The sequence below is a fragment of the Muscardinus avellanarius genome, assembly GCF_963383645.1.
Source record: "Muscardinus avellanarius genome assembly, chromosome: 16".
NCBI classification, from domain to species: Eukaryota; Metazoa; Chordata; class Mammalia; order Rodentia; family Gliridae; genus Muscardinus; species Muscardinus avellanarius.
This window is the reverse complement of record NC_137802.1, coordinates 6,899,373-6,926,277: the sequence shown is the minus strand read 5'-3', so window position 1 is coordinate 6,926,277 and position 26,905 is coordinate 6,899,373. Positions and strand designations below refer to the sequence as shown.

Here is a 26,905-nt window from a genome sequence, read left to right as displayed (position 1 = left end):
GAACCAGGGACATTTCACCTCTGAGCTACACCCCCAACCCTATTTTATTTTTGTTTTTAAACGGTCTCCCTAGGTTAATGAGAATCTCAGTGTTTGCTGAGGCTGTTCTCGAACCTGCAATCCTCCTATTTCAGTCTCTCAAGTACTGAGATTACAAGCATGTGCCCCCATGCCTGGTGTCAGAGTTCTTCCAATAAGGAAAAAAAAAAATCACACAGCTACTGTATAGATATAATTGAAGGAAGAAACTTGAGGTTAATGATTGTAGACTTACACATACCATTGCCAGTACCACAAGGAAAGCTAGATTGTGGCCAGGATGTCTGTCATCAGAATAACCATCAACAAGCCGGGCATGGTGGCGCATGCTTGTAATCCCAGCATTTGGGAGGCTGAGACAGGAAGATCATGGTTCGAGAACAGCCTCAGATATTTATGCCCTTTGCAACTCAGTTAGACCCTGTTTCAAAATAAATAATAAAAAATAAGAGCTGGGGGATGTAACTCAGAGGCAGAATCCCCTTGGGTTCTATCCCCCGTACCGTGAAATAAAATAAGATAGCTGCGCGTGGTGGTGCATGCTTGTAATCCCTGCGCTTGGGAGGCGGAGACGCAGGTTCGAAGCCAGCGGCGCTGGTTTAAGAGACCCTGTTTCCAAATAAAAATATAAAAAAAAAAAAATAGGTCTGGGAGTGTAGCCCAGAGGTAGAAGGGCTCCCAGGAACCCCAGTACCCCCCCACACTAATAATAATAATAATAATAATAATAATAATAATGATACTAATAAAAATAAAAAGGGGTTGATTTTTTTTAGCTCAGAGGTAGAACGTTCCAGGATTCAATCTCTAGTACCAAAACAAAAAAAAATAATTTTTTTTTTCTGGTGGTACTGGGGGTGGAACCCAGGGGCTTTTCTATCTCTGGGCTATACTCTCAGACCTATTTTATACTTTATTTGAAAACAGGGTCTCGTTAAGTTGCTGAGAGCCTCACTAAGTAGCTGAGGCTGGCTTTGAACCTGTGCGATCGGGATTACAAGTGCACACACTTGTAATTTACACCTGGCTTGTGCCTTACTTTTTTTTTTTTTTTTTTTTTGGTGGTACTGGGGATGGAACCCTTCTACCTCCGGGCTATACTCCCAGACCTATTTTTAATTTTGGAAATAGGGTCTGTTAAGCCAGCAAGGCTGGCTTCAAGCCTGTGCAATCCTCCTGTCTTTGCATCCCAAGTGCGGGGAGTACAAGTATGCGCCACTATGCTCGGCATGTGCCTTACTTTTTAAACTAAAGTATTGTGCTGGGTACAGTGGCACATGCCTATAATCCTACTACTTGGGAAGCAGAGATAAGAGTATTTCAGGTTTGAGGCCAGCCTCAGCTACTTAGCTATACCCTGTTTCAAAATAAAAAGGGCTGGCTGTAGCCTGGAGGTAAAAAGCCCCTGGGCTCAATTCTTAGTGGAAATAAATATATAAATCCATAGCATTGTGATGGAGGGGAAAGAGTGATAGACCAGCCAGGAAACTGACTCAAGTTACTAATGACTGCTGCTTAACAGGCACTATGAAAAAGAAGACAGTATCTCCATCTTATATCCTCCCCCCCACACACACCGTGGTACTGGGGTTCCTGGAAGCCTTTCTACATCCGGGCCACACTCCCAGACCTATTTTTTTATATTTTTATTTGGAAATGGGGTCTCTTAAGCCAGCGCGGCTGGCTTCAAACCTGCGTTGATCCTTCTGTCTCCGCCTCCCAAGCGCGGGGATTACAAGTGTGCGCCACCACGCCCGGCAAAGGGAAACACAGTTTTTTTTTTTGTTTGTTTGTTTGTTTTTTGGTAGTACTGGGGGTGGAACCCAGAGGCTTTCTACTTCTGGGCTATACTCCCAGTCCCATTTTTTAATATTTTATTTGGAAACAGGGTCTCACTAAGTTGCTGAGAGCCTCAATAAGTAGCTGAGTCTGGCTTTGAACCTGCGCGATCCTCCTGTCTCAGCCTCCCAAGCGCGGGGATTACAAGCGTGCGCCACCACGCCCGGCTTGTTTTTCTTCCTTTAAGCAAAGCCCTTAATTACTTAGGGAGACCCTGTTTAAAATAAAAAAAGAAAATAGGACTGAGGGTGTAGCTTAGAATGCCCCTGGTTCCATCTCCTAGTAAACACACACACACACACACACACACACACACACACACACACACACACACAAATTAAGTCAGGGGAGGGAAAAGGAAACGAAGCTGAGAGGCTTAGGGAATAAAAATGGAATTATATGTGGTGTCCTATAGAGTAGAGAAAGGGAATTGAGAGATGTGGTAACAGTAATGTGTACATTTCTGGTTTGAGGGACTTGAAAGAAACTTTCAGGGTCTAGAGAGAAATTGGAGGTCCTCTTTCATCTCTAACTAGTTTCTTTTCCTTATTTGTTTATTTAGTGATACTAGGAATGCAGCCCAGGGTGCTCTGTCTCCCTGCTCCGACCCCAGCCCTTTTTATATTTTGTCTTTCTAGCTTGAGGCACAGGCAGGTTGTTTCAGTCCTCTGGTCCTCATCTGAAAGGAAGTTGCCAAAGCCCAGCATGGTGGCACCTGCTGTGATCCCAGCATTTGGGAGGCCAAGACAAGAGGATAAGTTCAAGGCCAGCCTCTGTAACTTAGCAAGGCCCTGTTTCAAAATAAAAAGGGCTGGAGTGTAGCTCAGTGGTAGAGCCTCTGAGTTTAATTTCTAGTACCACAAAAAAAAAAAAAAAAGAAAAAAAAAAAGAGAGAGAAAGGAAAGAATGGAAGGAGACATAGAAATTATGCACTTTGAGCTCTGAGGTGCCAAGCCTGTTGTTGGAATCCTTTTAGTTTTGTTGGAGCTGCGATTGAATGCTAGTATTGCTCCTGTCTTGCAGGACAAATGACCCAGCTTTGTGAACTGATCAACAAGAGCGGGGAGCTCCTTGCGAAGAACTTATCGCACCTGGACACTGTGCTCGGGGCTCTGGATGTACAAGAACATTCCTTGGGCGTCCTTGCTGTTTTGTAAGGGACATCTGTTACAGTTTTGTGCTTGTTCAAACTGGACATGCTACAGTTTTTTGACTTTATTTTTTTGTTGTGAAAATTAAGTTATATAAACAACATGGGGCTTTTTTTTTTTTTTTTTTTTCCAGTACCAGGGATTGAACCCAGAGGCATGTAGACTCTGAGCTACACCCCCATCCCTCTTTCTTTCTTTCTTTCTTTCTTTCTTTCTTTCTTTCTTTCTTTCTTTCTTTCTTTGCGGTACTGAGGATGGAACCCAGGGACATTCTACCTCCAAGCTACACCCCCAGCCCTATTTTTTATTTTTTAATTTGAAACAGGGTCTCACTGAGTTTCAAAGGGCCTCACTAAGTAGCTGAGGCTGTCCGTGAACCACGATCCTCCTGTCTCAGCCTCCCAAATGCTGGGATTACAAGTGTGTGTAGGCCTGGCTACCCAGCAATCTTAATTTTGAATATGAGTCCTTCTACTCTGATCTGTAGGATAATTAGCTTGGTAGTACACCATTTCATCAAGGTAATGTCCCACATCTTTATCTAGCCATAATCTATAACTTAAGAAAATTATTGTGGGCCACAAGAAAAAATAGGAAGTTTCATAATTCATCTATGAAGCCAGCTTTTTTTTTTTTTTTTTTTTTTTTTGGTGGTACTGGGGATGGGACCCAGAGGCTTTCTACCTCCGGACTATACTCCCAGACCTATTTTTATATTTTATTTGGAAACAGGGTCTCGCTAAGTTGCTGAGAGCCTCAATAAGTAGCTGAGGCTGGCTTCGAACCTGTGCGATCCTCCTATCTCAGCCTCCCAAGCGCGGGGATTACAAGCGTGCGCCACCACACCTGGCTAAGCCAGCATAATTTTAACACTAAAAACTTGGAGGTATAATGCCCCTGGGTTCAATCTATAGTATCAAAAAAGAAAATACTGTTCCTTATTGTCACAGAGTATTGGAGGTAGGATGGGTTGAGGCAGAATTGCTTCTACACTTTATGAAATATCAGGATAATTAGATTCCTTTCTCCTTTTCTAGGTTTGTGAAGTTTTCTATGCCCAGTGTTCCTGACTTCGAAACGTTATTCTCACAGGTTCAGCTTTTCATCAGTACTTGCAATGGGGAGCACATTCGATATGCAACAGACACTTGTAAGCTAAAAATATTTTTTTCTTCTGTTGAATGTTTTTTGCCTTTGTGGTTATGTATATTTTTAATGTTTTGTTGTTATTGTTATATCTAGTTGCTGGGCTTTGCCATCAGCTAACAAATGCACTTGTGGAACGAAAACAGGTAAGATATGATATTCCAGTATTCATAGTTTTGGTACAAAGTGTATCTAAGTTATGAAGTGAACTAGTTATTAAGATTCCAGGATTAAAACCAGGCATGGTGGCACACGCTTGTAATCCCAGAACTTGGGACGCTGAGACAGGACGATCCAGGTTTGTGGACAGCCTCAGCTAGTTAGTGAGGCTCTCCACAACTTAGTGAGACCCTGTTTCAAAGTAAAGTATAATAAATAGGGCTGGGGTGTAGCTCAGAGGTAGAATGTCCCTGAGTTCAATCCCTAGTACCACCAGAAAAAAAAAAAAAAAAAATGCTAGGATTAGCTGGATGTGACACATACTTGTAATTCTAGTATTTGGGAGGCTGAGATAGGAGGATGGCAGGTTCAAGGATAGCCTCAGCGATTTAGCAAGACTTTTAGGAATGTCGTGAGACCCTGTTTCAAAATAAAAAAATAGGCCTCGGGATGAATCTCAAAGGCAGAATGCTCCTGAATTTAGTTCCTACTGCCGCAAGAAAAAAAAAAAGAAAAAGAAAGTAAAGATTTCAGATTAAACTGGGCATGGTGGTGCACGCTTGTAATCCTAGTACTGGGGAGTCTGAGACAGGAGAATCATGCAGGTTCGAAACCAGTGTCAGCAGTTTAGTGAGGCTCTTAGCAACTTAATGAGACCCTGTTTCCAAATAAAATATAAAATAGGGCTGTGGATGTAGCCCAGAGGTAGTAAGCCCCTGGGTTTCATCCCCAGTACCACAAACAAAAGAAAAAAAAGAGATTCCATGTTAAGCCTGGGTATGGTGGCACACACCTGTAGTCCCAGTTCTTGGGTTGGGAGACTGAGAAAAGAGGGTCACAGATTTGAGGCCAGTCTTGGCAATATAGCGAGGCCCTCAGCAACTTACAGAAACCTTCTCTCAAGATAATAAAAAATTTTTTAAGTACCTGGGTTGTAGTTCAGAGGTATATAATGCCCCCCAAAAAGATTCCAGGTTCATGCCCAACACTTACGTACATGTAGTTAACCTGAGAGTACCCCAAGCTTTTGCTCTAAGGACAGTTAATTCCTACCTTAGGAGAGTGAGTCAGAGACCCAGAAGTACTTGAGATGTGGTGTCCCAAGGTAGGTGACTAGTTGTTTTTGAAACTACCCATCATGCTGTGGGTGTGGTTCGGTGGTAGTATACTTGCCCAGCACACCTGAGGCCCTGGGTTCCATCCCCTACACTAGCAAAAGAAAAAAAAAGGGGACTTCCAATCTTTAGTACTCTAATTTTTTTTTTGTGTGTGTGTGGTACTAGGGATGAAACCCAGGGGCATTCTACCTCCAAGCTACACCCCCAGCCCTATTTTTTATTCTTTATTTTTGGAAAAGGGTCTCATTGAGAGTTGCAAAGGGCCTTGCTAAGTAGCTGAGGCTGTCCACAAACTGCAGTCCTCATGTCTCAACCTCCCAAATGCTGGGATTACAAGCGTGCACCATCATGCCTGGCTTTTAGTACTCAGTAATATGTAAAGAATTCTCATGTATTCTTCCCCACTTCTTCTTTATTTTGAGGTGAGTATTGGAGATTGAACCCAGGGGCATTCTACCCTTGAGCAACAACCTCCAGCCCTATTTTTATTCATTTTATTTTTTTGTAGTACTGGGGGTGGAACCCAGGGGCTTTTCTACCTTTGGAATATACTCCCAGACCTTTTTTTTTTGTGGTAGTGGGGATGGAACCCAGGGGTATTCTACCTCTGAGTGACACCCCCAGCCTTATTTTTTATTCTTTATTTTGAAACAGACTCTCACTGAGTTGCAAAGGGCCTCACTAAGTAGCTGAGGCTGGCTTTGAACTTACACGATCCTCCTGTCTCAGCCTCCCAAATGCTGGGATTACAAGTGTGCACCACCACACCCGGCTTCCCAGACCTATTTTATATTTTATTTGGAAACAGGGTCTCACTAAGTTGCTGAGAGCCTCACTGAGTAGCTGAGGCTGGCTTCGAACCTGTGGGATCCTTCATCTCAGCCTCCCAAGTGCTGGTATTACAAGCGTGTGCCACCACACTTGGCTTATTCTTTATTTGGAAACAAGGTCTCACTAAGTTGTGGAGGGCCTCACTAAGTAGCTGAGGCTTTATGTGAACCCAAATCCTCCTTTCTTGGCCTCCAAATGCTGGGATTTCAAGTGTGCACTACCACTCCTGGTTCTTATCTGTGGTCTCTTTTTTACCTGGAATAGATTTTTCTTCTTTAGGTTTTATAATACACAACTTATAATTTGGATTTTTTTTTTTTCAAAGAAAGGAGGCCAAAGTCACTAAGTCTGTATTGAAAAAGCCATGTTTGTTATTTATTTAGATATTTATAGTCTGCTGTGCAGAAACCGATTGTACCTCATTTGAAAATTGGCCTTGCTATTTATAATCAGGGAAGGAAACAGTACATTTATAACTTGTGGTATTAATTTCAGTAGTAATCTACTATAAGGTAAGGGCTAAACTGTCCTATAAAAAAATTTGAGCATCCTTATCCACAATTACGTTTCTACACTTAGGTCTCATCTGTTGTAAATGAATCTTTTTTTTTGTATAGATATAAGTACAGTGGAATATTGAGAAAGTAATAGTTTTCAGTTATTGATATTCATTGTGCAAAAGGTTTAGATTTACAATAGAGGGCTGAATTGTCTAAGTATTCCAAGAAACAGCTTCAGGAAACATCTTCTGACTGAATATGGACAGGCATTTCCTGACAGTATGGAAACCTCATATTGGTGTTTAAAGGAACCTATCAATTAGTGTTATTTTTTATTTGTAAGTGACAACATAAGATCCAATGTGCTGCCATCTTTGAGAACTTATCTGAAAGAGATGTCATTTCTGACAGCCCCTGCGAGGAGTTGGCATCCTCAAGCAAGCCATAGACAAGATGCAGATGAACACGAACCAGCTGACCTCAGTACACGCCGATCTCTGCCAGGTAAGAATGCTCCCAGTTCAGGTTCTTGGGCTTGCTCAGCATTGGATAGATAAGTGAAGTAATTTAGTGGAGATTGTGTTGTTTTAAAGTTGAAATATGTAGGGTGTAACTTAACTAGAAGCTCAGAGATTAGACTGAATAATCAGTGGTTTTAGTTTTTTTTTTTTTTTTTTTTTTGGTGATAGTTGTACTGGGGATTGAGCCCTCTAAACTATACCTCCTCCAGCCCTTTTTTATTTTTTATTTTATTATTATTATTTTTTGGTGGTACTGGGGGTGGAACCCAGAGGCTTTCTACCTCTGGGCTATACTCCCAGACCTTTTTTATATTTTATTTGGAAACAGGGTCTCACTAAGTTGCTGAGAGCCTCACTGAGTAGCTAAGGCTGGCTTTGAACCTGTGCGATCCTCCTGTCTAAACCTTCCAAGCGCAGGGATTACAAGCGTGTGCCACCACGCCTGGCTATTTTTTATTTCTGAGACAGGGTCTCACTAAGTTGCTGAGAATCTCACTACATTGCTAAGGCCGTCCTTGATCCTGCGATTCTTTCTCAGCCTCCCAAATACTGGGATCACAGGTGTGAGCCACTATGCCTAGGTCAAGTCATTTTCTTTTAAAGAAATTGTAGAAGTCAGGTTCAATGGCACACACCTATAATCCCAATACTTGAAATGCTAAGCTGGGAGGATTGTATGTTCAAGTCCACATCCTCAGCAATTTAGCAAGGTCCTGTTTCAAAATAAAAAGGGCAGAGGATGAGATCAGAGGTACAATGATCCTGGATTCAGCCCCAGTACCATAAAGGCAAAAAAGAAAAAGAAAAGAAAAGCCAGGTATAGTGATGGTACCAGACACCTGTAATCACTGTACTTAGGAAGCTGAGACAGGAGGATCACAGGTTCATGGCCAGCTTCTTAGGAAGCTGAGACAGGAGGATCACAGGTTCATGGCCAGCTTCAGCAACATAGGCCCTCTGCTACCTAGTGAGATCCTGTTTCAAAATAAAAAATAAAAGATGGCTGGGTATGTAGCTGAGAGGTAGAACACCCCTGAATTCAATCCCCCAGTACTGGGGGAAAAAAAAAAAAAAACAAGAAAAGAGCAGCAGCAGCATATATCTTAATGAGTTCTTAAAGATGTAAAGCTTTTCTGTATGCTTATTTTTTTTTTTTTTCCAGTACAGGGGATGGATCCCAGGGGCATTCTACCTCCAAGCTACACCCCCAGCCCTATTTTTATTTTTTATTTTGAAACAGGGTCTCACTGAGTTGAAAGAGCCTCACTAAATAGCTGAGGCTGGCTGTGAACCGCCATCGCCATCCTCCTGTCTCAGCCTCCCAAGTGCTGGGATTACAAGTGTGCGCGACCAGGTCTGGCTTTGTATGCTTTCTGGGGATGGAACCCAGGGGCATTTGACCTCTGAGCTACACCCCCTGCCCTGTTTTTTATTCTTTATTCTGAAACAGGGTCTCACTAAGTTGCGGAGGGCCTCACTAAGTAGCTGAGGCTGTCTGTGAACCCTGATCCTCCAATCTCAGCCTCCCAAATACTGGGATTACAAGCGTGAGCCACCATGCCCGGCTTCTTACTTACTTTACTTGCATACCCCCCCCAATTTTTTTTTTTTTGTGGTACTAGGGATGGAATCCAGGGTCATTCTACCTCTGAGCTACACACTCAGCCATAGTTTTTATTCTTTATTTTGAAACAGGGTCTCACTGAGTTGCAATGGGCCTTACTAAGTAGCTGAGGCTGGCCACGAACCCAGATCCTGTCTCAGCTGCCCAAATGGTGGGATTACAAGTGTGTGCCACCACACCCGGCTGGCTTGCACAATTTTGTATTCATAACCTAAAGGATTCAAATTGAAAAGGATTAATTGAAAAAGGATTTCAATTTTTTTTTTTTTTTTGTAGTACTGGGGATGGAACCCAGGGGCTTTCTACCTCCAAGCTACCCCCCCCAGATCTATTTTTATAATTTCTATGGAAACAGGGTCTCACTAAGTTGCTGAGAGCCTCACTAAGCAGCTGAGGCTGGCTTTGAATCTGTGTGATCCTCCTGTCTCAGCCTCCCAAGTACTGGGATTATAAGTGTGCGCCACCATGCCCATTTGGACTTCAATTTTTTAATAGGTTTTCATGAAATTTTTGTTTCAGTAATTCAGTGATTTGAAAAAGGACACTCTAAGCCGGGTGTGGAGGTGCACGCATGTTATCCCAGCATTTGGGAGGCTGAGACAGGAGGATCACGGTTCACGGACAGTCTCGCTATTTAGGCCCTTTGCAATTCATCAAGACCTTGTTTCAAAATAAAGAATAAAATATAGGGCTGGGATTGTGGCTCAGATTTAAAATGCCCCTGGATTTCATCCCAAGTGCTGCAAAAGAAAAAGGACATTCTTAGAAGCCCATCTGTAAGTAGATGGTTGATGGGTGGATTAAATGATAACTGGTCTTTATCTGTGATGTTCTCTATTCTCATTCAACTATAGCATTCCCTACCTCAGAGGCAGTTATCATTTTTAGTAAAATTTGCTGTTTTATTCTGAGTGGATAAGAAAATGGAATACTGTGTTGACATTTAGACTATTTTAATCAATTAAATATATAAAACACAATAACATTTTTTTGAAATTGTGAACAAATTTTTTTCTTCTACTAAAGCCTGCCAAAGTAAAACTGAAATGATCTTATCTAAATTTGTTCATAGCTTTGTTTGCTGGCAAAATGCTTTAAACCTGCCCTTCCGTATCTTGATGTGGACATGATGGATATTTGTAAGGAGAATGGAGCCTATGATGCAAAACACTTTCTATGTTACTACTATTATGGAGGAATGATCTACACTGGGCTAAAAAACTTTGAAAGAGCACTCTACTTTTATGAACAGGTAATCATCTCTACACGTCCCTGACATGGCGTTTGAACTTGTGTGATCAAAAAAGTACCCCTCAGCCGGGCGTGGTGGCGCACGCTTGTCATCCCCGCGCTTGGGAGGCGGAGACAGGAGGATCGCGCAGGTTCGAAGCCAGCTGCGCGCGCTGGCTTAGGAGACCCTGTTTCCAAATAAAAATGTAAAAATAGGTCTGGGAGTGTAGCCCGGAGGTAGAAGGGCTTCTAGGAACCCCAGTACCACCAAAAAAAAAAAAAAAGGTATCCCCTCAGGTTTATAGCTGGAATGATTGGCTGTGGGGCCTCTGAGCTTCTGTGAAAGGCCCTTTCAAGACTCCTCCTCTGATCCTATAATGGTGGCTTGCTCTAGCCTAAGCTGAAGAGCAATGGGTGCAGGGCGGAGCAAATTAGCTAGCGGGTGCTGAACCAAGCCCCGTGGGGTTTAGTGCAAGCTATGACATCTCTTGACTTTGTGTGTGTGTGTGTGTGGTACTGGGGATTGAACCCAGGGGCATTCTACCTCCAAGCTACACCTCCAGCCTTATTTTTTATTATTTATTTTGAAACAGATTCTCACCAAATTGTGGAGGATTTCACTTAGTAGCTGAGGCTGGCTGTAAGCCTGTGATTCTCCTGTCTCAGCCTCCCAAGTGCAGGGATCACAAGCGTGGAGCCACCATGCCCAGCTAGTTTTATTTTATTTATTTTTTTGTGGTACTGGGGGTGGAACCCAGGGGCTTTCCTACCTCCGGGCTATACTCCCAGATCTATTTTATACTTTATTTGGAAACAGGGTCTCACTAAGTTGCAGAGAGCTGCACTCAGTAGGCTGGCTTTGACCCTGTGTGAACCTCCTGTCTCAGCCTCCCAAGCGGTGTGATTACAAGCATGCGCCACCACGCCCGGCTCTAATTTCATTTTTTTAAAATCTGTAAAACATTCTCATGGTTCAAAATTGAAAGCCTATTAAGGCGTACACAGTGATGCATTCTTCTCACATTTGTCTGTGTCTATAATCGCCACTGGTGTCATGAGAACTATTGCCCAATTTGGTAGAACATTCTAGAGGTTTATGTGGGATCTGAAAAAGTAATGATTAATATAGATTAATACCAGTGTTCTAGGATAAATTAGTCACTTTTTGTGTGTGTGTGGGGTCTGGGGATGGAACCCAGGGGCATTCGACTCTGAGCTCCACTCCCTGCCCTATTTTTTTCTTTATTTTGAAAAAGGGTCTCACTAAATTGCAGAGGACCTAAGTAGCTGAGGCTGTCCGTTAACCGCGGTCCTCCAGTCTCCGTCTCCCGAATGCTGGGATTACAAGCGTGCGCCACCACGCCTGCGTAGTCACGCTTTTGTTTTTGTTTTTTTTTTTTTTGGTGTGTTTTTGCGGTACTGTAGATAGAACCCAGGGGCATTCTACCTCCGAGCTACACCCTAAGCCCTATATTTTATTCTTCATTTTGAAATAAGGTCTCACTGAGTTGTAACGGGCCTCACTAAGTAGCTGAGACGCGAACCCAGATCCTCCTGTCTCAGCCTCCCAAATGCTGGGATTACAAGGGGGTGCCACCATGCCTGCCTCGTCACGTGTTTTTAATTTTCTATTTAATTCACAATATGAATTGAGATTATAAACCTTTAAAGAGCTCCTACTTTATTTGGGACTCATAATATGCATGTGCCCATATGTCTAGTTGCTCTGGGAAGTGCTGAGGGATCCTGGTGGTAGAAATGTTATTAAGGGAAACGGCAGGTTTTTTTTTTTTTTTTTTTTTTTGGTACTGGGGATGGAACCCAGGGGCATTCTACCTTTGAGCGACACCTCCAGCCCTAGTTTTTTTTTTTTTTTTTTTTTTTTTTTTTTTTTTTTTTTTTTTTTTTAATGGTACTGGTGGGGTGGAACCCCGGGGCCTTTCTACCTCTGGGCAATACTCCCAGACCTATTTTCTATTTTATTTGGAAACAGGGTCTCACTGAGTTGCTGAGAGCCTCACTAAGTAGCTGAGGCTGATTTCGAACCTGTGCGATCCTCCTGTCTCATCCTCCCAAGCGCTGGGATTACAAATGTGCGCCACCATGCCCGGCTCTAGCCCTAGTTTTTATTCTTTATTTGGAAACGGGTCTCACTGAGTTGCTGAGGGCCTCACTAAGTAGCTGAGGCTATCCAGTGAATGAACCACAATCCTCCTGTCTCAGCTCCCAAATGCTGGGATTACAAGCGTGTACCACCACGCCCAGCAGGTTAAATCTTCAAAGTGACTTCAGGTTAAGACTACACATTTGGAAAATGGTGAAAACATACTTCATAGCCCCTGGATGCCTTTTCCTGTTACAGCCCAGTATAGTACCTCATGTGAGTTAAAATGTCAAGGTGATATGGGCATTAAAATGTCAGGAAGCTGGGTGTGGTGGTGCACTCTTGTAATCTCAGTATTTGGGAGGCTGAGAAAGGAGGATCACAGTTCGCAGCCAGCCTCAGCTACTTAGTGAGGCCCTCTGCAATTCAGTAAAGCCCTATTTCATAATAAAGAGTAAAGTGCTGAGGGTGTGGCTTGGAGGTAGATTGTCCCTGGTTTTATCCCTAGTACCACAAAAAGAAATAATAACATGATGATGATGATGATGATGATGATGATGATGATGATGATGATGATGGGGCATTTTATGTGGCCTTGTTTTATTATTCAATTGGTTCATGTAGTCTGTTGCTGTTTACTGCTATTATTCTTTCCCTTCACACTGCATATTCTTTTCTTGCTCAGGCTATAACTACTCCTGCCATGGCGGTCAGTCATATCATGTTGGAATCATATAAAAAGTATATCCTAGTGTCTTTGATATTACTTGGCAAAGTACAACAGTTACCGAAGTACACATCGCAGATTGTGGGTAGATTTATTAAGGTAAGTTTTAAAATAAAACTGATATTCTTACACGACATGTAATTAGTATATGAAGAAACTGTAATGGTACAGTCGAGTGTCCATTGGGAGCCTGGGAATGCAGTTCAGTCAGAATTGCTAACTCTGAGCTGTAATGCCAGTACTCGGGAGGCTGAGACAGGAGGCTTGCAGGTTCAGAGCCAGCCAGGGAAACTTACCAAGGCTCTCAGCAACCTGGTGAGACCCTTTTTCCCAATAAGAAATGAAATCCTGTTGGAGGTATAGCCTGGAGGTAGAATGCCTCTGGGTTCAATCCCCAGTCAAAAAAAAAAAAAAATCTTTAACTCTGTTTCAGCCCTTATACGTTGTTTGGTAGGCCTGGAATGTTTCTCGTGTACCTGTTTCCAGACTTTTGCTCTGAATACTTAGGACTATAGATGTTTAAGTTCCTACACATTTCTTTTTTTCTTTTTGTATTCAGGATTGAATCTAGGGGCATTCTACCTCTGAGGTATACCCTGAGGCCTCAATTTATTTTTTATTTGGAAGCAGGGTCTGGCTAAGTTGCTGAGAGTCTCACTGAATTAGTGAGGCTGCTTTGAACCTACATTGTCCTGTCTCAGTCTACCAAGTACTGGGGTTATAAGCATGTGTCACCATGCCCATTTCTAAGAGTCTCACTAGGTTGATGAAAGTTTCGCTACTTGCTGAGGCTGTCCTCGAACTTGCGATTCTCCTATCTAATCTTCCAAGTGTTGATATTACAAGTGTGCGCCACTGTGCCTAGTGTATTTATTTATTTATTTATTTATTTATTTATTTATTTATTTATTTTTGGTGGTACTGGGGTTCCTGGAAACCCTTCTACCTCAGGGCTACACTCCCAGACACCTATTTTTTGTATTTTTATTTGGAAACAGGGTCTCTTAAGCCAGCGAGGCTGCTTTGTGTATTTATTTATTTGTTTATTTATGTATGTATGTATTTATTTATTTGTGGTACTGGGGATGGAACCCAGGGGCATTTTACCTCTGACCCACACCACTAGGCCTATTTTTTAGTCTTTTTATTTTTCATTTATTATTATTATTTTTTTTGGTGGTACTGGGGTTCCTGGAAGCCCTTCTACCTCCGGGCTACACTCCCAGACCTATTTTTTTTATAATTTTTTGAAACAGGGTCTCGTAAACCAGCACGGCTGGCTTTGAACCTGCGCGATCCTCCTGTCTCCGCCTCCCAAGCGCGGGAATTACAAGCGTGCGCCACCACGCCCGGCTTAGTCTTTTTATTTTTTTGAAACAGGTTCTCACTGAGTTACAAAGGGCCTCACTTAGTAGCTGAGGCTATCCAAGAACTGCGATCCTCCAGTCTCTACCTCCTGAATACAGGGATTACAAGCGTGAGCTATCAGGCCTGGCTTATTTTTAATTTTTATATTTATTTATTTATTTATTTATTTATTTATTTATTTATTTATTTAGTGGATCTGGGGATGGAACCCAGGGGCATTCAACCTCCGAGCTACACCCCTGCCCTATTTTTTATAATTTATTTTGAAACCGGGTCTCACTCAGTTGCAGAGGGCATTACTAAGTAGCTGAGGCTGTCCGTGAACCGCGATCCTCCGGTCTCAGCCTCCTGAATGCTGGAATTACAAGTGTGCACCACCACACCCAGCTGTTTTTTATTTTTGTGGTACTGGAGATGGAATCAGGGGCTTTTCTACCTCTGGGCTATACTCTCAGACCTATTTTATACTTTACTTGGAAACAGGGTCTCACTAAGTTGCTGAAAGCTTCACTAAGTAGCTGAGGCTGGCTTTGAACTTGTGAGATCCTCCGGTCTCAGCCTCCCAAGTGGTGGGATTACAAGCATGCACCACCACGCCTAGCTATTCTTTATTTTTAAATAGGGTCTTGCTAAGTTGCGGAGGTCCTTGCTAAATAGCTGAGGCTGGCTACAAACCTGCAATCCTCTTTTCTCAGCCTCCAAAATTACTGGAATTATAATACAAGGGTGTGCCACCATGCCCAGCTAAGAAAATTAAAAAAACAAAAAAATGCAACACCAGGTGTGGTGGCGCACCCTTGTAATCCCCATGCGTGGGAGGCAGAGACAGGAGGATCGCGCAGGTTCAAAGCCAGCTATGTTGGCTTAAGAGACCCTGTTTCCAAATAAAATATAAAAATAGGTCTGGGAGTGTAGCTCAGAGGTAGAAGGGTTCCATCCCCAGTACCACCCACCCCCCCAAAAAAAAAAGAAGAAAGAAAAAGAAAATAAAACATACTTGTGGGCTTTTTACATTTATGTATTTATTTATTAATTTTGCAGTACTGGAAATTGAACCCAGGGGCATTTTATCTTTGAGATATACCCCCAGCCCTATATTTTATTTTATTTTATTTTATTTTATTATTATTTTTTGGCAGTTCTGGGGATGGAACCCAGGGGCATTCTACCTCCAAGCTACACCTGTAGCCCTATTTTTTATTCTTTATTTTGAAACAGGGTCTCCCTGAGTTGCAATGGGCCTCCCTAAGTAGCTGAAGCTGTTTGCGAACTGCTATCCTCATGTCTCAGCCTCTCAAATGCTGGGATTACAAGTGTGCGCCACCACACCTGGCTTGTGTTTGTTTTGAATTAGCAGTTTCAAAGTATTATGAGATTACAATAATTTTATTAATTTTTCTTAATGGAAAACTCAAAATTTTAGAGATGTCATTCTGAACACTGGTGAAATTTTCCTGCCAGCTTGTTGAAGCTAGCCTGTTGTCCTTTGCCTACAAGCCCTGTTGTGCTGTCAGGGCTCCAGCTGCCTGGTGTAGGGGGCGTGGCTAACAGTGCCTTCTCAGCTCTTATGGAAAAGCCCTGAGTAGTTTAGTCTTAGGACAGCCATGCTCTTGTTACTACAGAGACCTCTGATGCATCTGTGCATAGCCTCAGAACAGGCCTGTTTTATTTATTTATTTATTTATTTTAATTTTTTTTTTTTTTGTGGTACTGGGGATGGAACCAAGGGGCATTGTACCTCCGAGCTACACCCCCAGCCCTAGTTTTTAGTATGTATGTATGTATGTATGTATGTATGTATGTATGTATTTATGTGGGTCTGAGGATGGAACCCAGAGACATTCAATCTCTGAGCTACACCCCTAGCCCTATTTTTTATTCTTTATTTTGAAACAGGGTCTCACTAAGTTGCGGAGGGCCTCACTAAGCAGCAGAGGCTGTCCACGAACCCCGATCCTCTGGTCTCAGCTTCCCGAATGCTGGGATTACAAGTGTACACCACCGTGCTTGGGTTGGTGGATAAATTCTAATTTGCTAGGAACAATGGAGTTGTAAGGGTTTTTTTTTTCTTTCTTCCTCTTATAAAAACATTAGTTCTCCTAACCTTTAATCTTTTCCCCCACCTTTAAACCTTTAGCCTCTCAGCAATGCATACCACGAGTTAGCACAAGTTTATTCAACCAATAACCCCTCAGAACTCCGAAACCTGGTGAACAAGCACAGTGAAACGTTCACTCGCGATAACAACATGGGACTGGTGAAGCAGTGCTTGTCCTCTCTCTACAAGAAGAACATCCAGAGGCTCACCAAGGTGAGGCGAGACGCCGTCTCAGCAACTCCTGCCCCTGGCCTTTTTTCTCTATTCTTCCTTCTTAGCACCCAGGAAGCAGGGACAGGGATTAAGTGTGCAGGATTTCTTTACTAAAAACAACTCTTGCGACTGGCTTCTTAGAAAGAGTTTGATTGATACCTTTTGGTCTTTTCAGGGCTAGAGCAGGGTATTTGAGAAGAGGAGCAGGTGAAGAGGAGGAAAGGTAGGAGATACGGCTACACTGGGAGGCAGAGAAAGTAGCTCTGGAGGGGTCACTAGTTCCAGAAGGGCAGATGGGGGTACTGGTGATGACTAGCCTTACTCTCAGGCGAGGCTGGTCTATGCTTGGATTTCTTTTTTCTTTTTCTTTCTTTTTTTTTTTTTTTTTTTTTTTTGGTACTGGGGTTAGAACCCAGGAGCCCTCTACCTCCAGGCTATACCCCCAGCCCTGTTTATATTTTATTTGGAAACAGGGTCTTGGTAAGTTGCTGAGGCTGTCCTCAAACCTGTGATCCTTCTGTCTCAGCCTCCCATGTTACTGGGATTACAAGTGTGTATCACCACGCCTGGCTCCCAATTTTTATTTTATTTTATTTTTTATTATTATTATTATTATTATTATTATTATTATTATTATTATTATTTTATTTATTTTTTTTTTTTTTTGGTGGCACTGGGGTTCCTGGAAGCCCTTCTACCTCCGGGCTACACTCCCAGACCTATTTTTACATTTTTATTTGGAAACAGGGTCTCCTAAGCCAGTGCGCGCGGCTGGCTTCGAACCTGCGTGATCCTCCTGTCTCTGCCTCCCAAGCGCGGGGATTACAAGCATGCGCCACCACGCCCGGCTTATTTTTGGTTTTGAAATGGTCTTTCTAGGCTACGGAGAGGTTGCACTACATGCTGAGGAGACTGTTCTAAAAAATGCGATCCTTTTGTCTCAGCCTCCCGAGTATATAGGCACGGACCACCATGCCATTGCTATTTAGGCCAGGGCTGTATGTGCCATGTGTGCAGTTGAATTCTAGGATATAAGGAAATTGTACAATTTATATTTTCAAAATGAAAATGTGTTTTTTCTTTGGTATTAGAGATTAATTGCATGGGTATTCTACCTCTGAGCTACACTCTTACCTGACCCTTTTCTATTTTTTTGTTTTGAAACAGAATCTTGCTAGTTGCTAGGAGTCTGACTTATATGGCTGAGGCTGTCCTTGAACCTTCAGTACTACTGTCTCAATCTCCTAGGTATTGGAATTACAGGCATGTGCCAGCATCCTCAGCTAACCTGATGGTTTTTTTATTTTTTAAATTTGTTTTTGTTTTTAAGTGGTACTTGGGATGGAACCCAGGGGGCATTCTACCTCTGAGCTACATCGCCACCCTAGTGTTTTTTTTTATTCTCTATTTTGAAACATATGCCACACTGGGCTGTATTTATTTATTTATTTATTTATTTATTTATTTATTTATTGCAGGTCTGGGGATGGAACCCAAGGACATTCGACCTCCGAGCTACACCCCCTGCCCTATGTTTTATTCTTTATTTTGAAACCGGGTCTCACTAAGTTGTGGAGGGCCTCACTAAGTAACTGAGGCTGTCCACGAACCACGATCCTCTGGTCTCAGCCTCCTGAATGCTGGGATTACAAGCCTGCGCCACCACGCCCAGCTGGGCTGGTTTTTTATTATCAAAAGTATGCATTGAAGTGGGTGTGGTCACGCACACTTGTAATCCCAGCATTTGGGAGGCTGAGACAGGAGTATCTGGGTTTGCAGCCAGCCTTGGCTCACTTACTGAGGCCTTCTGCAACTTAGTGAAACCCTGTTTCAAAATAAAGAATAATGCCAGGTGTGATGGCGCACACTTGTAATCCCCACGCTTGGGAGGCTGAGACAGGAGGATCATGCAGGTTCAGAGCCAGCCTCAGCTACTTAGTGAGGCTCTCAGCTACTTAGTGAGGCCCTGTGTTCAAATAAAATATAAAATAGGTCTGGGAGTATAGCCCAGAGGTAGAAAGCCCCAGGGTTTCACCTCCAGTACCACCACCAAAAAAAAAAGTAAATAAAAATAGGGCTGGGGGGTATAGCTCAGAGACAGAATGCCCCTGGGTTCTATCCCCACTACTGTAAAAAAATTAAAAAAAATAAAGTATGCACTGAGCTGGGAGTGGTGGCAAGTGCTTATAATCCCAGGACTTGGGAGGCTGAGACAGAAGGATCACAGGTTCATGGCCAGGCTCAGCTACTTAGGCCCTCTGCAACTTAGACCTTGTTTCAGAATAAAAACTAAGAAATAGGGCTGGAAGTGTAGCTCGGAGGTAGAATCTCTCTGGGTTCAATCTCTTAATATTGGAAAAAATAAAGTATGCACTAGAGTCAGGCTCACAGCTGTAATCCTAGTACTTGGAAGGTTGAAACAGAATTGCCAGTTCAAGGACAGCTTTAGCTTAGTGAAGCCTTGTTTCAAAATAAAAAATAAAATACTGCTGGGGCATAAGTCAGAGGTAAAATACCCTTGGGTTCAATCCCTAGTACCAGAAAAAAGAAAAAAAGAAAGAAAGAAAATATGTATTGGATGGAGGTACAGGCCTGTAGCCCCCGCTACTCGGGAGGACTGCTTGAGCTGAGTCCAGGTCAGCCAGTGACATAGTGAGACTGTCTCAAGTCAAAAGAAGGCGCTGGGCTGGGCATGGTATGCACTCCTGCAACCCCAGTATCTGGACAGCTGAGATGGGGTTTGCAAGGTGGAGGCTGGCCTCTGCAACTTAGCGAGACCCTGTTTCAAAATGAATAAAAATAAAGGAGCCCAGTGTGGTGGTGCAGGCTTGTAATCCTAGCATTCAGGAGGCTGAGACAGAGGATCCCGGTTCTCAGACAGCCTTAGCTACTTAGTGAGGCCCTCTGCAACTCAGTGAGACCCGGTTTCATAATGAACAATAAAAAATAGGGTTGGGGGGTGTAGCTTGGAGGTCGAATGCCCTTGGGTTCCATCCCCAGACCCACCCCCCCACACACATAGACACACAATAATGATGATGATGATGATGGGGCTGGGGTATAGCTCAGCGGCAGAATGCCTCTGAGTTCAAACTCCGGTACCAGGAAAAAGAAAAAGCTGTGTGGTGGTGCAAGCCTGTAATTCCAGTACTTTGAGTACTTTCAAGCCTGAGACAGGAGGATCACAGGTTAGTGGCAAGCCTTAGCTACTTTACAAGGACATCCTCAACTTAGTGAGACCTTGTTTCAAAATTAAGAAAATAAGCCAGGCATGGTGGTGCATGCTTGTAATCCCAGTACTTGGGAGGCTAAGACAGGAGTCTCACAGATTTGAAGCCAGCCTTAGCAATTTAGTGAGGCTGTCAGTTACTTAGACTCCATTTCCAAATAATAAAATGAAAAGGCTGGAGGTATAGCTTGGAGGTAAAATGCCTCTGAGTTCAATGCCCAGTACCAAAAATAAATAAGAAAGCAATAAAAGAGGGCTGGAAGTATCCAGAGATAGAATGTCCCTGGGTTCAATTCCTAGTACCACAGAAAGGGTAGGGGAGGACCTGAAGGTATAGTTTGGAGGTAAAATGCCTCTGGGTTGAATCCTTAGTTCCCCCAAATAAATATATAAATAAATATCCAGGTGTGGTGGTGCACACTTGTAATCCCAGCATTCAGGAGGCTAAGACAGGAGGATCATGGCTCACGGACAGCCTCAGCTACTTTGTAAGACCCTTGGCAACTCAGTGAAACCCAGTTTAAAAAAATAGAGCTGGGCATGTAGCTCAGAGGTACAATGCCCCTGAGTTCAATCCCCAGTACCGCAAACACACAAAAACAGGAGCTGTTCATTGCTGGGCTGGCAGTCGTGGGAGGATGCAGAAGTGTGAGGACCTGGGAAAGGAGACTCCCCTGAGAGCTAGAGAAGGGTGGCATGTCAGGACAGTCATGGAGGTGGACAGGCCGCGTAAGGACAAAGGCTCGTGCAAGAAAGAAGGTGGGCAGGCGGCTGCTGAACAAACACTACATAGACTCACAGTCGCATCCGACTCACAGAGAAATTGTAAGAGGAAAATGAAGACTACAAAAGACAAAGCAGTCACGAAAGAGCAAAAACAAATGGAGCCTGTCAGCCAGACCAAAAGCAGCTTGACCCAGAGGCTAAATACCATCGTAAGAAAAAATATGTTGGCATTGCTCTGAAAATCATTTGTTAGTGATCTTGTGAGATCTAAAGGATGACCACCATGAAGCTTCTGGGCAGGACTTCATTCAAGGACAAGTCTAATCCAGAGGGCAAATCTTGATGGTGGCTGCTTCATTTTTGGCTTCAGATCCTAGTGCCAGAATAATAGGAGGATCCGAGTATGGTAGCACATGAAGGACTGGGAGAATCGCAGATTCAAGGTCAGCCTCAGCTACTTAGGCCCTCCACAGCTTGTTGAGACCCTATTTCAAAATAAAGGATAAAGAATAAAATATAGGAAAGTTAAAAGCTTTTTGGGGCATCTCAGCAGGTAGACTCGGTGGCACAGTGACAGGAGCTGTGCGCCACGGCATTGCTGGCTGAAAGGCAGCCAGAGGCAGGGCAGTGTTTAATGCTGGTCTGTTTGGGCACCTTCTGTGCCGAGAGATTACTCCAAACAAACATTAGTTGGAGAGGAGTTAGTGGAAGTTGAACCCAGGGGCATTCTACCTGTGAGCTACGTCTCCACCCGATTTCTTTCATTTTTTTATTTGGAAACGGGTGTCGCTAAGTTGCTGATGTTCCTTTTGTCTCAGCCTCCCAGGTACTGAGATTATATGAGAAAGTCCACCATGCCTGACTGCAGTCGTCTGTTGAAGGATATACAGGTGGAAGTTTCTGTTCTGAAATAGGAAAAATTACCGTTTCATGAATGTGTGTATGTATGTGTTTATTTTTGCAGTACTGGACATGGAATCCAGAGTCATTCTACCCCTGAGCTATACCCCATCCCTATTTATTCTTTATTTTTGAAACAGGGTCTCACTGAGTTGCAGAGGGCCTCACTAAGTAGAAGCTGAGGCTGTCCATGAACTGCAATCCTCCTGTCTCAGCCTCCTGAATGCTGGGATTACAAGCATGTGTGACCACACCCAGCTTCTTGGGTGCTATTCTTGGCTTATTAAGAATTCCAGCTGGGCTGGGCGTGGTGGCGCACGCTTGTAATCCCCGCGCTTGGGAGGCTGAGACAGGAGGATCGCACAGGTTCGAAGCCAGCCTCAGCTACTTAGTGAGGCTCTCAGCAACTTAGTGAGACCCTGTTTCCAAATAAAGTATAAAAAATAGGTCTGGGAGTATAGCCCGGAGGTAGAAAGCCTCTGGGTTCCACCTCAGTACCACAAAAAAAATAGTAAAAAAGAATTCTAGCTGGGCATGGTGGTGCACACTTGTAATCCCAGCATTTGGGAAGCTAAGCTAAGAGGATCACAGTTTGCAGACAGCCTCAGCTACTTAGTGAGGCCCTTTGCAAGTCAGTGAGACCCTGTTTCAAAATAAAGAACAAAAAATAGGGCTGAGGGTATAGATTGGAGGTAGAATGCCCCTGGGTTCCATCCCCTGTACTGCAAAAAAGGAAGGAAGGAAGGAAGGAATCAATTCAGACTAAGCTGGGCATGGTGGCACAGGCTTGTAATCCTAGTACTTGGGAGGCTGAAAAGGGATGATCATAGGTTCTCGGCCAGCCTCAGCTACCTGGTGAGCAACCAAAAAAGAAAAAAGAAATACCTGGTGACCTCTGCAACTTGGTGAGAACTTGTTTCAAAATAAAGAATAATAAAAAAAAAAGGGGCTGGGGTTTTAGCTCAGAGGTAGAATGTTCCTAGGTTCCATCCCTAGCCCAGTACTACAAAAAAACATTTTTTTTCCAGACTGAGGATGTAGTTTGGCAGTGGAGCAATTGCGTGGCACACGTGAGGCCCAGGGTTCAGTCACAACCATTGCAAAAAATCAAGATCTGAATTTGACAGGGAGAGCTCTGAAAATGACTTTGTTACTAACGATGCCAGCTGCCACTACAAAAAGAGCTCTTTTAATTTGTTTGTGAAAGGGGGCATTTTCATCAGATTCCAAGCAGAGCAGTGGTAAACACTGGTTTTCTTCATGCGCTGCAAGTATATAAATAGCCAGTTTGCGTGACTCCTCCATTTGCTTAAAAAAATTAACTTTGAATTTTGCAGGTTGAGTGTCATTTTAAAACTTTTAATAATGCATTTATGATACAAAGTTCAGAAGGCATAAATATCTTCATTCTGTTTCTTTTTTCTTTTTTTGGTTGTTGTACTAGGGGTTGAACTCAGGGGTATTCTACTTCTGAGTTACACCCCGGAAACAAGGTCTCACTAAGTTGTGAAGGGCCCCACGGTTGCTGAGGCTGGTTAAGAACCTGCAGTCGCACTGTCTCAGCCTCCCACCTACTGGGATTGCAAGCTGAGCCACCATGCTCATCATTCCATTCTGTTTCCGTATCCCAGAAAGATCTCAAGAGACTCCCTGGCAATGCTGGGATGCTTTTCTGGGAAACTATAAAGATGGCTAGATACCCATTTGAACATGAATGTACACTCACATGCAGTCTTGCCCTTTTAAAGATGTTAGCATGCCATGTATATAGAAAGACGCTGTTGAGCATCTTCCTTTATTCTTTTTAACCATATATGTAGCATCTTGGGCTCCATTTTGGTTTATAAAAGGTGTCCTCACTTTTTTTTGTTGGTGGTACTGGGGTTCCTTGAAACCCTTCTACCTCTGGGATATACTTCCAGACCTATTTTTATACTTTTATTATTTGGAAACAGGGTCTCTTAAACCAGTGCGGCTGGCTTCGAACCTGCGCAATCCTCCTGTCTTCACCTCCCAAGCGTGGGGATTACAAGCGTGCGCCACCACGCCCGTCACACTTTTTATTTTTTATTTTTGTTTCGGTACTAGGAATGGAACCCGGGGGTATTCTGCATCCGAGCTACATCCCTGGTTCTATTTTTTTAGTCTTTTTATTTTTTGAAACAGGTCTCACCGAGTTACGAAGGGCCAAGTAGCTGAAGCTGTTCACGAACCATGATCCTCCAGTCTCTGCCTCCCAAATACTGGGATTACAAGCATGTGCCACCACGCCCAGCCTTCCTTACTTTTATAATATTGCAAGAAGTCCGTTTGGATTCCTCTGCTGTACTTAACCCATCCTTTGTTTGTGGACATTGAAGTGACTTTCTTGTTTTGTTTCTGTGGTAAACACTGTTACAGTGCATACCTGTCATTTCATACACATAATAGAAAAGTATGCACTGGGTGTGGAGGCGCACGCTTGTCATCCCAGCACTTGGGAGGCTGAGACAGGAGGATTGCAGGTTCACGGCCAGCCTTAGCTACTTAGTGAGGTCCTCTGCAACTTGGTGAGATCTTGTTTCAAAATAAAGAATAAAAAGTAGGGCTGGGATTGTACCTTGGAGGTACATTGCTCCTGGGTTCCATCCTCAGTATTGAGGAAAAAAAACACCAAAACCAGAAAAGTATGCATAGGATGCATTTTTAAAGTGTAACTACTCGGTCAGAGGGTCCTGCGTTGGTACCTGGGGGTGTTGCTGGCCCCCCCTCCACGGAGTTGCTCCTGTTTGCATTACTTCGGCTTGTGAGGGGCCTGGTTCTTTATACATTTACCAGCTCGGTGTGCCATTGTTAGCAGGCAGCCAGAGGTTAGGAAAATGATAGGTGAAAATGGAATCTTGGTGTAATTTTAGTTCGTGTTTTTTTAATGGTGAGAACTGAGCATTTTCCCAGAGTTCTCTGGGCTGGTTTCCATGTTTGTATAAGTCTTTGTTCCTTATGAGTTTTGAAAGTTTGACCTTTTTCTTACTACTTTGTAAAAATGTCATGTATGTATATACGTATATATGGGAAATTAGCTTTTTTGACATTATTTCTCTAGGATATTGATGGCTAAAACCACTGGGTTCCATCAATTTCAAGTAATCTTCACAAGCAGATATTTAGTTTGTACAGCAATGGAAAGAATTTTGCACACATCTAATAAAATGTTTTTCTTCCATGGCTTCTACCAATCATTAATTCTCCTTCTGACTTGCAGACTTTTTTAACACTATCATTACAAGATATGGCAAGTCGTGTGCAGTTGTCTGGACCTCAGGAGGCAGAAAAATATGTTTTACACATGGTAAGTGTTTTCATTAAAAAAATTAGTCTGGGCATGGGGTACATGCTGAAATCCTAGCAACTTGGGAAGCTGAGGCAGGAGAAGTGCAGGTCCATGCCAGCCTCAGCAACTTAGTGAGACCCCGTCTCAAAATAAAAGGGCTAGGGGTGTGCCGGGCGTGGTGGCGCACGCTTGTAATCCCCGCGCTTGGGAGGCTGAGACAGGATCACGCAGGTTCGAAGCCAGCCTCAGTACTTAGTGAGGCTCTCAGCAACTTAGTGAGACCCTGTTTCCAAATTAAATATAAAATAGGTCTGGGAGTATAGCCCGGAGGTAGAAAGCCTCTGGGTTCCATCCCCAGTAACACACACACACACACACACACACACACACACACACACACACACACACACAGAGGCTGGGAGGAGCTGGGCGTGGTGGTGCACGCTCGTAATCCCAGCATTCGGGAGGCTGAGACCTGGAGGATTGTGGTTCGCAGACAGCCTCAGCTACTTAGTGAGGCCCTCTGCAACTCAGTGAGACCTGGTTTCAAAATAAAGAATAAAAAATAGGGCAGGGGGTATAGCTCGGAGGTCAAATGCCCCTGGGTTCCATCCCCAGACCCGCAAAAAAAAAAAAAAAAAAAAAAAGGCTGGGAGGTAGACTGCCCCTGGGCTCAATCCTCTATACCCAAATTTTAAAAAGGGGAGAACCAAAATTAATCACTATTGACATTTTGGTCTATTTCCTTACAGTCAATAGGGGTTTCCAGTTGTATGAATCAGCTCTGTGTCACTACACATAGATAGCTCAGGCATCTAACTTCATAAAGAGAAGAGGATTATTTAGCTCACAGTTTTAGAGGTTCAGGTCCAACATCCGACAGCATCGTTGGTTTGGCCTTTGTTGAGGCCAGCATATCATGACGGGACGTGTAGGAAGGAGCAGACAGTCACATCCTAGACCAGAGCCCCCAGTCCTGGTGCCACCATTCCCAGTAGTGCTGCCCAGTGGACCGAGCCTTCAGGTATCGTGGACCCTGTGGGGCTCTCAAACAAGTAAGTGATGTCCACATCACAGCCTTCTTTTCTTTTCTGGTGTGCACCATGGTTGTATTCTATTTGTGCTCTTTATTTATCATTTCTGCATATTTTCATTATCAGGTTTTTGTAAGCCTCGTTTAAAACTCCCATGGAATATTTGCGATAAACAAAGAGGCATAAAGTAGTGCTACTCTGTGCTGGTCCTTGGTGAGATCACAGGCTTTTATCAGTTTGTATGTCAGGGCATCAAGAAAGTCTTGTCAGACACAGTTGGCTGAACTAAACTGAGCTTAGTGATACTGTCGACTTATATTCTGACTGGAGCCCCGCCCCTCATCATGGGCTGCTATTGGTCTGCGACTGTATTGTGAGTAGTGCTGACAGGAAGATGCTAGAGCGCCCAGCTTAAGAAAGAGAACATTGCCAGGCGTGGTGGCGCACACTTGTCATCCCAGCATTCGGGAAGCTGAGACAGGAGGATCCCGGTTCACAGGGAGCATCAGCTACTTAGTGAGGCCCTTTGCAACTCAGTGAGACTCTTTCAAAATAAAGAGTAAAAAACAGGGCTGGGGGTGTAGCTCAGAAGTAGAATGCCTCTGGGTTCTATCTCCAGTACCACACATACACACACAAAAAAAAAAAGATAAGAAAAAGAAATGAAACATTGCTAGCAGGAGGACACCCCTCTATCACTTTCCATTTGTATCTTCCCATTCTCAGCCGGACCACAGGGAGGTAACAGTAATCTTGAGGGATGAATGACTAGGGGGTAACCTACCACGTTGAGACACTGTAACCTCCCTAGCATGCACATACATAGCTTTGATCTACTTTCAGTCCACTTAACACAAACTTGTGTCCTCATGCCAGGGAAGGCAGATCTTCATATAGTTCTCTAGCATTTCAGGATTCAGAGTAATAAAGCTGCTGGGCATGTTGGCACATGCCTGTAATCTCAGTTCATGGGAGGCTGAGACAGGCGGGTTATAGGTTTGAGGCCAGCCTCAGCAACTCAATGAGACCCTCAGCCAC

General features: G+C 43.5%; 1 protein-coding gene across 3 annotated transcripts in view; it reads left to right on the top strand.

Annotated features, from left to right (window-relative positions):
- Positions 1 to 26,905, top strand: part of COPS3 (COP9 signalosome subunit 3) — a gene marked incomplete at its 5' end in the record, with an annotated part of 39,198 nt that overhangs the window by 5,737 nt on the left and 6,556 nt on the right. Inside the window, 8 exons of one of the 3 annotated variants that reach the window (XM_080712663.1) lie at positions 2,902 to 3,031; positions 4,067 to 4,179; positions 4,272 to 4,321; positions 7,195 to 7,287; positions 10,001 to 10,180; positions 12,948 to 13,088; positions 16,495 to 16,668; positions 24,765 to 24,851. In XM_080712663.1, coding sequence (XP_080568789.1) covers positions 2,902 to 3,031; positions 4,067 to 4,179; positions 4,272 to 4,321; positions 7,195 to 7,287; positions 10,001 to 10,180; positions 12,948 to 13,088; positions 16,495 to 16,668; positions 24,765 to 24,851 — 968 coding nt within the window. Of the gene's footprint in view, positions 1 to 2,901; positions 3,032 to 4,066; positions 4,180 to 4,271; positions 4,322 to 7,194; positions 7,288 to 10,000; positions 10,181 to 12,947; positions 13,089 to 16,494; positions 16,669 to 24,764; positions 24,852 to 26,905 lie in introns of those variants that run through there. The other 2 variants (XM_080712664.1, XM_080712665.1) reach the window with 2 other exon arrangements.